This window comes from Adiantum capillus-veneris, chromosome 15 (assembly GCF_014529385.1).
Source record: "Adiantum capillus-veneris isolate H3 chromosome 15, ASM1452938v2, whole genome shotgun sequence".
In the NCBI taxonomy this organism is placed as follows: domain Eukaryota; kingdom Viridiplantae; phylum Streptophyta; class Polypodiopsida; order Polypodiales; family Pteridaceae; genus Adiantum; species Adiantum capillus-veneris.
The window spans coordinates 47,863,115-47,875,180 of record NC_140945.1 but is presented as its reverse complement, the minus strand read 5'-3'; the positions used below and the strand labels follow the sequence as shown (position 1 = coordinate 47,875,180).

Sequence of the window (12,066 nt, the reverse complement as noted above, 5' to 3'; positions counted from 1 at the left end):
CGACGAGAGTGGGGCCTTCGGAGGAGGGTTTTACAACCTCTCAGGTGCCGTATCTCTCCTCTCTCCTTCTCTCAGTCTCATTCACTTGCACGCACAATCCACTCACTTTGTTCGTGATCATAGCACTCTCCATAAGACGGAAATCTCTCTCTTTCCCTAAGAACTAAAGGAACCTTGAGCAATAAAGATCATTCCGTTGCACCTTACACAAACACACCAACGTTTTCTCTCCAACAGCCTCAGCATTTTCAGCCCCTGCAGATAGTGTTTTTCAGCATCATTGCACCAGCGATTTCAGCCATAGAAGACCAGCAACTTCAGCCATGAACCAGCGTTTTTGAACAGCAATAACCAGCGTTTGTGCACAGCCTATGACCAACGTTTGTGCTGCAGAAAGCCACGCTTAAGAGACCAGCCACTTCAGCGTTTTTGCATTGCCAAACCTGCGTTTTCAGCAAGGCAATTTCAGCAGATAGAAGGGCAGCATATCAGCGTTTTGCATCAGCAAATTCAGCGACATGAAGCCTAGCAAGCCAGCGTTTTTGCAACAGTAGCAAGTCCGGATTCGAAGCATTCAGTTTTCAGCCATAGTCTCGTCCTCGTCGTCCAAGCCATCGACAGCGACATAGCCCACTAGATTTGCATTCAGTCATTGTACCAGATTGTGCAATCAATAGTAGACCACTCTCGCCATCGAGAGTGGGGCCCTTGGAGGAGGGTTTTACATCGTCTCTGGTGTCGTATTCTCTTCTCTATCTCTCAGTCTCATGCACCTTCACGCACAGTGTCCATTCACTTTGTTTGTGTCCATTGCACTCTCTCATTAAAGAACGGAAGGCTCTCCCTTCCCTAAAAAAAAGGAACCTTGAGCACAGTTCGGAGCACTCATCTTGAGCAAAGTTCAACATTCATTCCGCGGCACCTTACATTGGTATCAGAGCTTTGGTAGTGTTCTCTATCACTCAAGGAAAGAACCACAAGAACCACATAATTTTTTTTATGCTTGTTGCGGTCGCACGTAACCCAAGTCCTCTTGGACGTGTCGAGTCCTAATCGTGTTTTTGAAGAGTGACAGCAAACCCAAGAAAGAAGGGCTTGTCCAACCTCCCCTTGTGCCTCTTTTCACTTATTGAGAGCGGACCATGCACTTAGCGGCTGGCCAATCGACGTGAGGTGGGAAAAAGCAACCTTGGTGTGAGCGCAAGGCCGCCAAGGGGTGCGCCCGCAGAAAAGAGCAGAACTCGGGTTGAAGAGAAGATCCTTCTCTAGCACAGATTGCAAGCGAAAGAAGAACCTCAAGACCCTCAAGAACTCAAGACCCCCAAGAACCCAAGAACCTTAGACCCACAAGAACCCAAGTTCCTCGAGAACTTAAGAACCAAAGATCACGGTGTATGGTCATCACCCGAAGCGGAATGGATACTTCGCACGGAGGTGATGGGCATGAAAGTAGTGAAGAAGAATTTCCTCACCATGGAGGTTTTCCTGACCCTCCCCCTACGCCATCTACGCCACAGATCGTACCAAATCCTATGGAGGCGATGGTCAAGTCGATGTTGGAGATGATGGCACAACAACAAGAAACAACTCGCATTGGGATGGCACAGTTAGAGAGAAAAGCCGAACGACAGGAAGCCTTGGAGCGTGAACGCCAAGACAAACAAGAAACCTTCGAGCGTGAACGCCAACTCAGACAAGACACCTTTGAGCGTGAGCGTGAGCGTGATCAAGCGCGCTTGGCCGCTGAAGAAAGACAGGCAGAGCGTGCGGCATAGAGTGAAAAACACATGCAAGAGTTTGTACGACATGTTCTCACCTCGAAGTCCGAGCCAGCCAAAGATGTTGGTAGTTCATCAAGTGGCGCAAGCCGGAATTCGGACTCCAACAACCCAGTCACAGTAAAGTTGACTTTCAGTAAGTATGATGGTAAGATGGATGCCACGGTTATCCATTCTTGGTTGCATCAATTTAATGCTTATTTTGCGACAACTAAGAAGACAGAAAATAGCAAGGTTTTGACGGCAGCTATGTACCTTGCCAGTGATGCCATCAATTAGTACCACGCATGGCAAGAGGCACAGTTAGCCACGCACCTAGAGGAAGCCGACGAATTCATGCCCCTTTCCTTCAATTGGGCTCATTTCCAAGACAAGCTCAAGGCGCAGTTTATGCCTCCACAGTACCTAGCACGATTGAAGGACGATGGGCGCGGTCTCAAGCAAAATGGTATGCCAGTGATGTCTTTCTCTAATCGTGTTTTGCAGCTCGGCACTCAATTACGCAAATCGGATGCGGAGCGCAAGGAGGCATTCCTTTATGGATTGGACGAGTATATCAAGTACGATGTCGAGGTGCTCGATCCAATCGATCTCAACAAGGCAGTAGCGATTGCTCTCGCACAAGAGATAAAGCACAATAAGGGAAATCCTAAGGAAAACAAGACTTTGCCAAGTACCTCTCAGACTTCTCAGAACCCTCAAAACGGTAACAATGGTAAGAACAGTAACTCTTCTAACCAATCTTCCAATAGTCTCTCAGAAAAGAATTCTTCCAATGAACCTAAGGGTAAAGCTAACACAATTGCTAAAGCTCACTCCAGATGAAAAGGTAGCACAAGGAATTGTAGGAGGATACATCACGTCGGAAGAGCAAAGCACTTATTCTAAGGAAGGTCGATGTTTTCATTGTCACATTAAGGGTCACATAAAAAGAATATGTCCTAAGCTTGAATCAAATGAATCTAAAGAATCCACAGAACCCCCTTCCTCTGTCAATGCAATCAATGTTGTCATTCGCGGAGAGCAAGTTGTTCATTCTCCATCTCTCATTTCTAATGTGCAAGCAAGATTGAACGGATTCAGGAGAAGGAGACTCTCTTGGTCTCTTCTTCTCCAAAGCATGATACACACGAATTGCATGATTATGATAAGAATGATGAATTGCATGATAATGATGAGCATGATGATTTGGATGATAAGGACAAGCATGATGATTTGCATGAAGATGATGTGATTGTTCACAAGGATGATGTGTTAGTTGATACTTTCTCTAGTGAAGCTAACGTCATTGCAGATTCGATCAATCACGAAGAACCGATCTTGGCTCTCGAGCCTAGGTCCAAAGAATCCTTACAGGAAGTACTGTGTTCGAATAATTTGTCAGCACGCATTTGTTCGAGTGTTTCATTCGCGTTTCCTGTATTTTAGTCAGCGTCTTTATGTGATCCCTTTTCCTAGGCATGACATATTGCACATTGAGCACATTTCACTCATGAATGAGCACGGATGTATGCGGATTATTCATGAAACGCTGAAAAGTATGCATTCAAGGAAGCCACATTCCATATCGCTTCCTTGGCACGACACAGTTGTAGAAAGAGCACAAGCACGTATGAGCACCAAGCATGGGCATTTCCGTTCTGAATTGCCACAGTTGATTGATTTAGATCAGCAAGACAAGATTCGATCTCATTGTTTGCGTGTGTGTGGTGAACGGTTTGGCACTCCGTCTATTTGTTCATCTACATTGCATACACAGTCTTTAACGAAAACGAGATTTTTCAAGTCACTTTACATGGAATGGGTATATTCATGTTTTTGTGTTGAAAGTGGTTTCAAGAATTTTCAGCTTTGGAGATTCTTGAAGAAGGTCCATAGACAAAGTGGAAGCATTGAAGGAGCTACAAAAGCCTTTGTGTCACTTTCGGCCTTTGTCGCTTTCGGCGCGGCCAAAAGAAGCAAGCGTTGCAGACCTTTATGAAGTTCAAGTATCGCACGAGCCACACATCAGAGTGGGCCGGCGAAGAGTCCCTTCATGGATTCCAGATGCTATTGGCGATCTCCCTCGACGCCATACAGTTCGGTACCAATACCTCACTTTGAAAAGGAGGGGATGTCACGTGACACATCCAACCCTATGTGTCCGTGGACAAGCTCCAGCATGACCAAGGTTCAGTTCAGTCAAGTCAGTCTAAAATAGGAAGTGATCTGGCACTTTTGTGAGTCTGTTCGCAGACCGTGCATGACCAATCACTTAGATTAGATGCATATCCTCCGGTTGCACACAGCATGATCATCAGCATTACCATCAGAATCCATCACAGGAATTTTTCAATGCATTAAACCTATTTTTCCTATTTTTGACATCTTCCACGTAATATTTTTAAGTGACTTTTGTTGGGAACTAGGTAGGACAATTTTGCTAAGATAATATATAAGCAAACCAGAGTTAGCACTTTCTGGCAGAAGAAGAAGGAGAGCATCAGGCACTCAGTGCAGCAGGCCTCTAAAGACCCTTCTCAGCAAGACGACCCCCCCCCTTCAACCTGGCGTTTTTGGAGCCAAACACACCAGCGTTCTGTCTCCAACAGGCTCAACGTTTTCAGACCCTGCAGATAGCGTTTTTCATCATCATTGCACCAGCGATTTCAGCCATAGAAGACCAGCAACTTCAGCCATGAACCTGCATTATTGAACAGCAATAACAAGTGTTTTTCCACAGCAATAACCAACGTTTTTGCACAGCCTATGACCAACGTTTGTGCTGCAGAAAACAAGCGCTTAAGAGACCAGCCACTTCAGCGTTTTTGCCAATTGTGCATCAGCGTTTTTGCATTGCCAAACCTGCGTTTTCAGCAAGGCAAATTCAGCAGATAGAAGGGCAGCATATCAGCGTTCTGCATCAGCAAATTCAGCGACATGAATCCTAGCAAGCCAACGTTTTTGCAACAGTAGCAAGTCCGGATTCGGAGCATTCAGTTTTCAGCAATAGTATCGTCCTCGTCGTCCAAACCATCGACCGTGACATAGCCCATTAGATTTGCATTCAGTCATTGTTCCAGATTGTGCAATCAATAGTAGACCACTCTCGCCATCGAGAGTGGGGGATGTCACGTGACACATCCAACCCCATGTGTCCGTGGACAAGCTACAGCATGACCAGGGTTCAGTTCAGTCAAGTCGGTCTAGAATAAGAAGTGATCTGGCACTTTTGTGAGTCTGTTCACAGACCGTGCATGACCAGTCACTTAGATTAGATGCATATCCTCCGGTTGCACACAGCATGATCATCAGCATTACCATCAAAATCCATCAGGGGAATTTTTCAGTGCATTAAACCTATTTTTCCTATTTTTGACATTTTTTACTTGTTATTTTTAAGTGACTTTTGTTGGGAACTAGGTAGGGCAATTTTGCTAAGATAATATATAAGCAAACCAGAGTTAGCACTTTCTAGCAGAAGAAGAAGGAGAGCATCAGGCACTCAGTGCAGCAAGCCTCTAAAGACCCTTCTCAGCAAGACAACCCCCCCCCCCTTCAACCTGGCGTTTTTGGAGCCAAACACACCAGCGTTTTCTCTCCAACAGCCTCAGTGTTTTCAGCCCCTACAGATAGCGTTTTTCAGCATCATTGCACCAGCGATTTCAGCCATAGAAGACCAACAACTTCAGCCATGAACCAGCGTTTTTGAACAGCAATAACCAGCGTTTTTCCACAGCAATAACCAACGTTTTTGCACAGCCTATGACCAGTGTTCGTGCTGCAGAAAACCAGCGCTTAAGAGACCAGCCACTTCAGCGTTTTTGCCAACTGTGCATCAGCGTTTTTGCATTGCCAAACCTGCGTTTTCAGCAAGGCAAATTCAGCAGATAGAAGGGAAGCATATCAGCGTTTTGCATCAGCAAATTCAGCGACATGAAGCCTAGCAAGCCAGCTTTTTTGCAACAGTAGCAAGTCCGGATTCGAAGCATTCAGTTTTCAGCCATAGTCTCGTCCTCGTCGACCGCGACATAGCCCATTAGATTTGCATTCAGTCATTGTACCAGATTGTGCAATCAATAGTAGACCACTCTCGCCATCGAGAGTGGGGCCCTTGGAGGAGGGTTTTACGTCTCTAGTGTCGTATTCTCTTCTCTATCTCTCAGTCTCATGCACCTTCACGCACAGTGTCCATTCACTTTGTTTGTGTCCATTGCACTCTCTCATTAAAGAACGGAAGCTCTCCCTTCCCTGAGAAAAAGGAACCTTGAGCACAGTTTGGAGCACTCATCTTGAGCAAAGTTCAACATTCATTCCGCTGCACCTTGGAGCAAGCATTTCAGGATACCCCACTCTGCCAGAAGTTGCACTCCGAAGGAAGATGTCAGAAACCATATAACTTCGGGCAAAAAATTTCTTGAATGCTTGCCAAGTCCTTGGAGTGTGCGGCTTGGTAGCTATATTAACATCTGCATGGCACTGCTTTTGAGAAAAACAGTGACTCAAAACAAATCTTGGATCCTTCTCTATCTTTATGGCTTATCCCTTGTAAGACATGAGCGGTGAAGATGGGAGCACGCCCGATGCGCGATGAAGTAAGGGTCGGAGTAGCTAATAAGTCCGGGTCGGAGCACGAACCTAAAATTTCCAATGAACTTTGGAAGTGCGATCTTGCTCTGTCTGTTCTTTGGTAGCACCGATATGCTTTCAAAAAAGCACACGCCTGATGCTCTGATACCACTGTCACAAGACGGGCACCACGTGCCAATAGAAAAGAACACACAGAACAGAGAATGAGCTCATGGCCTCATATTTAAAGGCCCTAGGCCCCAAGAGCAGTTTCACATGAAAAGCCTTCAAACTCAAAAGCATATGGTCCAAAAGCAATGCCCAAAAGCTGCCAACGTAATTTACAAAACTCCGTACAGCCTGCCATGTCAGCATGTCAACGCAAAACGCGAAAATCCATACGACCAGCCACGTCAGCACTGTCGGCGTAATTTCCGGAGCATTTGTACTGCTACCACGTCATCAGTTGCGCGTGTTGCGGAGGTGGGTTCTGCTTTATTTTAAATCCTTATGTCACTGGGGCCCCATCAGACGGGGTCCCCATAAGTTGGTAGGACTTCTTCTTCTGTTCTTGTTCTTCTTAGGGTTTAGGCTCCTCGACCAGGATCTGCAAGTTGGCTCCATTCTTCAAGGCTTCAGTGCCGTCACCATCATCGACGTTTCAATACGTGCGCAAGGGAAGAGCAGCAGCGCCGCCAAGGACAGGGGCAGGAGCGTTTTAAAACACCGTGGGTAGCGGGCGGGGGGGGGGGGGGGGGGTCACAAGCTGCCGGTGGAGTTTGCAGTGTGTCACCAAGGGGCTGTCGGGTAGCATTCTAAAAGGTTGTGGTAGGGAAGACAGCGGCGCCGCCCAAGGGGGTTCACTACGGGGAAGTAGCACTTTGAAACACCGAAAAGGAGGGGGTTGCCGGCGACGAGGGAGATGATCTCCCTTCACGGGTCTATGCAGCTCCTCCTCCGCCAAGGGTCTTCAAGCACAAAGCTCCACCAAGGGCTCTGATACCATGTCAAAGGCGACGATGCGGAAGCGTAGAGACCAAGGAGAGAGAGAGAGAGAGAGAGAGAGTCTCCTGGACCAATCAACCTTGGCGATGAATAATTGAATGTGTAATACAATGGAGGCCAGGGGTTGCATATATACCAACCTCAATAAATTGCCCTACCCAGACTTTGACAAATAAGTGATATAAATACCTAAAAGCCAACATAAATAATGGGTTCACATTGGGCAGTTCACTTGGGATCCCCAAACTCTAATAGGATAAGCTTAAGACAATGTACAAAACACTGGATTCGCATCAAAAAGACAAAATGTTGCAGACATTTCATCTCACACACATATTCAGGCAAAACAACCATTGTAAGAGTACATGAATCTTTCATTTATTAAGAATTTACAAACCACAATGTCACAAACTGCTGACATGTCAAGTCATTGAAGAACGGAGCCAACCTTCGGATCCCGGCCGAGGGGCCTGGGATGCCAAAACTCTAACAGGATAAGCTTAAGACAATGTACAAAACTCTGGATTCGCATCAAAAAGACAAGCTGTTGCAGACAATTCATCTTTCACACATATTCAGACAAAACAACCATTATAAGAGTACATGAATCCTTCATTTATTAAGGATTTACAAACCACAATGTCACAAACTGCTGACATGTCAAGTCATTGAAGAACAGAGCCAACCTTCAGATCCCGGGCGAGGGGCCTAAACCCTAAGTGAAGAAGCAGTAGCAACATAAGTTTTACCAACTTGCAAAGTCTTGCCAAGAGCCTATTTTTAAAGAGAAGTTCTCGCCAACTTATGGGACCCCGTCCAATGGGACCTAAGTAACACCAAAGACAACAGAACTAACACTCACGCAAAGAGAATTGTGTAGCAGTTGATGACGTAGCAGCAATACGAACAATCCGCAAATTGCGCTAACATGCTAATGTGGCAGCCTATACGGATTTACGCCACGTCAATGTACGGACTTTTGCAAAACGCGCTGCCTGTTTTTGGGCGCCATCCTTTGAGCCTGTTGCTTTTGAATTTCAAGCTTTTCATGTAAACTGCTTTTCAATGCCAAGGGCCTTTAATTAAGTGCAGAGGGCTCAGTCTCACGCACGCTTTAGTGAGAAGGTACAGAGCGCGAGTATCGGCATTGTACTGAGTTCAAGTAATATAAAGAAATACCGAAAGGGGTGCCAAGGTTTGGCCCAATACTCTCTAGTGGTGGAATTCCACCACTTCGTGTCGCATGTGCTCTCTCTCTCTCTCTCTTTCAGTTCGGTTGTTATTGAAGTGCTAAAAGTCTGTTCGGTCTGTTCTTTTCTATTGGCACGTGGTGCCCGTCTTGTGACACACAATCCCAAAAAATTATGGTCAACTTCTATGTACATATCATAAAGTCACTCACCAGAGTAAATGTCAACCTGTCAGCACCCCTAAAATCTCAGAGAGAAATTGGTTGACTCTATTGTCTTCTATACATATCATAAAGTCCCTCCCTATAGTAGTGTCAACCCGTCGACACCCCCAAAATCTCAGAGACAAATTGGTGGACTCTATTCTCTTCCGGGCAATCTGTGACAAAGGAGTGGAGTGGCTCTCCTCTTGTGCAGCACGCACTGCACTAGATTCAACCCGTTGATTCGACGTGCACGTCTACAATAGTCAAAGATTTCATCTCTTCCTGTTATATCCTCTTCACAAAACGAAATTTCTCCGGATTAAATGGAGAAGAGTGAAGATATTGTGGTAGAAAACGCAAGAGACGAAGCTAGTACTTCTTCCACATGGGGTGATTGGTCCTAGCTATATTCCAATGTAGCATACAAGCCCGCAGTGATCACTACTCTGGTAACAACTACATGAAACAGTCAACCAGGTGGTAAAACACAATATAGACTTGCGATCACACAACTTAATACCTTCAAATAGAGACACGATCACCGGCATGGAAAAGAGACGAGGTGAAGTTCCTCTCAGAGATGTAGTGACCCCTAGGGTGCCCCATTCTAACTTTACACGGGCTCCATTTATCAATATTGGACCCATTGAGAACTAAAAATCATCATCATTATTTTTATGATCATCCTCATCATGGTCTCCCTGCCAACAGAGCAGAATACAAGAGTAACAATTTACCTTTGTCCCCAGCATCTTCCAACAGAGCCTCTTTGATGACTCGTTTTATGTCGTAAGTGGGGTGAGCAGGTGGGGGTATACGAACACTTGCATTTTTTACAGCCCTTACAGCTTGGGACATGGCGCAATTCACTCTGGATAAAATCAAAAGTTAAAGCATGCCTAGGGATTTTGCATTGTCAGAAAACTAACATCAAGGAAGCTTACGAATATCTTGAAGCAACGGAAACGGAGACGGTAACACCCAAGGGCTTGGAAGAAATGGGAAGCTTGGAATCAGTAGAGGGCATGTGTAGGCAGCCCTGACATCTGAAGGCTGCACAGGGCATCTTAGGCTTCAAGCTCACGGATTAAAGCTGCAAGTACGAGCCACAGTGAGTGAAAAAAATCACCTCTCTCTCTCTCTCTCTCTCTCTCTCTCTCTCTCCGGTTGTGTCGTGCGCGGTGCTGTTCCTGCTTAAGTTGGCACCTGATCACTCAGTGTTAGCCGGGGTCTAGTGTATTTTAACCGGCTGAAATTATAAAACCCCGGTTAGATTTTGAGCTCGACTTTAAGAAAACCGGCAAATTTACACAAGTTTTAGTGTAATTACCGGCAAAACCTTCAAATTTTGACCTAAAAACCAGGACAATTTCAACCAGGCCTACTTATTACACAAGCATGGTCCACGCGGTGAGTTTGCAAAATCGCAGGTTAGAGCCCCGTCTCACGCAAAGCTTGCAGCAGCTACAGAGCAAGCAACCCTCGCGCTCTAACCACACATTAAATTGCGTCCCTCTGGAACATGTTGTGGGCAGCTGGCTGCGGGGATGGGGCTCTTATAAGAAGGAAAATAAAGTTTACTTTTCTATTGTTGCACTATATAAAAGCCTTCATGTTTTTGGCTTGCCCAAAGGGCAAATGCCATAGAGTTGAGTTCCCTTTGTTCCTCACTAAAAATAATTTTGAGGAAAAAAGTTGAAAAATTTTGTGATTGGCTGATAGACAAAGTGGAGTCATCATTAAAAGACAGAGAGTATAATGACTCAAAGAGAGTGTATTAGGAATGATGAAAAAGGCAGTGAAATGTGGGTTCACTTAATATGATTATTCGCTAAAATAATTTTTAGTTCGCTCGCTGTCGCGATTATTTTCTAATGAGGTGCCTCTGGGGTTTGTTATTTTACTTACAGGAGTGGGCTTGCTTTTCTTGCTTAGATACGATCATGAAACGAAGCTATGCCTGTTGATTGTTGTGTGACAAATCTATGGCAAAACTCTTGCACAAGATATAAACCTGATGTTTTTTATGACGGTCGGAATATCGACTACCTTGGACATTTCTGTTAACTTAAATATGTACTTCTATCTAAGGATTGGGCTTAAACCTGACACTTATAACTAATCCTACCTTATAGCTGCTCATATGGCCGAATATGGTTGTGAATGGTGGTTATATTTAAAGGAAAATAACTATTTGTTGGATATGGTTATGTGGGTGATATTAACAATTGTAACCTTAATTGGGTTTCGGGTAGTGACGTCGCTGACCTATTAAGCCTTACAGGGTTGGTGACTTTGGTTTACTTTGTTGCTTTGAAGCTCAATGACTTCCTTTAATAGAGGTCTCCTGACATGTCATAGACACTTTAGGTTTGAAATCTTTTAAGAAAGGTTAGTAAGTCATCTTGGGCACTTCATGGTTTAAAATAGAGAGATTAGATGCATTGATAGCATCAACAGGAAAAAGCCCTTTGACACAAGCTGGATTTGGTGAGTAATGACTTACTATTAAGTAATGTTTGACATCGTTGAGTCAACTACCATGCTTTATCTACTGATAAAGTTACATTTGGGGTTTATTGCATCAATATTATGTTATTTAATGGGCCTTGGCGGTACACTCCCTTGGCCTTTGGGAACAACTGGGGGATTTTGGAATATCCCACCTCTACGTGTTTGTGATTAAGTGGGATTGAACATTCATACTTACTACTTTTTATGTGGTTTTTCGTCTCCATCTAGGGGAGGTGTAGGACATACTTACTAACATCTCTTAGTGTTACAGGAGACTCCAAAGTATAGATTGACTGCACGTATGAGCACTACTACTGACCCATAAAAAATAGCGGCAATTAGTAAAGTTAAGAAACAGGTATATGTGGCCCACTTTGGGGCTAAAAAGCCTCATAAAACTCGTCTCTGTCCAGATCTCATGAGAGCTTGCAAAGCTAAAGGGGCTCCACATGTTTTCCTTGCAACCCCTTGTAAAAGAAACCAACTCTTAATATATGTTATTGTTAGCTTTACCTTTCTTACTATTTGTCTTTGAAAGCAATCTAGTTGGGTGACATCTATAACATGTGGGATACCCATGCATCACCTGCATACGGTGCCAATGCTAACTATATGTTGTGTTGTTTCCATGGGTGCAGGTGAGGGTTACCTTCTCAAGTATGGTTTTCAAAGTTCGTTGGCTTGAAGATGGCAGACTTATATTTCTTGACGCTATTGATTCTCTCTTACTTGTGTATAACGAATATTCTGTACTATGAATGGGATTTATACCACCTTTTTATTGACATAGTTTCTAGTGTCTTTTGTAATTTGTAAGGATTCTTT

General features: G+C 44.6%; 1 protein-coding gene across 2 annotated transcripts in view; it reads right to left on the bottom strand.

The window, feature by feature from the left end:
• Positions 1–10,029, bottom strand: part of QPT (quinolinate phoshoribosyltransferase) — a 158,242-nt gene extending 148,213 nt beyond the window's left edge. Inside the window, exons 1-3 of one of the 2 annotated variants that reach the window (XM_086530328.1) lie at positions 9,934–10,029; positions 9,672–9,820; positions 9,465–9,598 (exon numbers count right to left, since the gene is read on the bottom strand). In XM_086530328.1, the coding sequence (XP_086386454.1) occupies positions 9,465–9,598; positions 9,672–9,793 (256 nt within the window). In that variant the 5' untranslated portion in view covers positions 9,794–9,820; positions 9,934–10,029. The other variant, XM_086530327.1, reaches the window with a different exon arrangement.
• Positions 10,030–12,066: the final 2,037 nt, after the last annotated feature.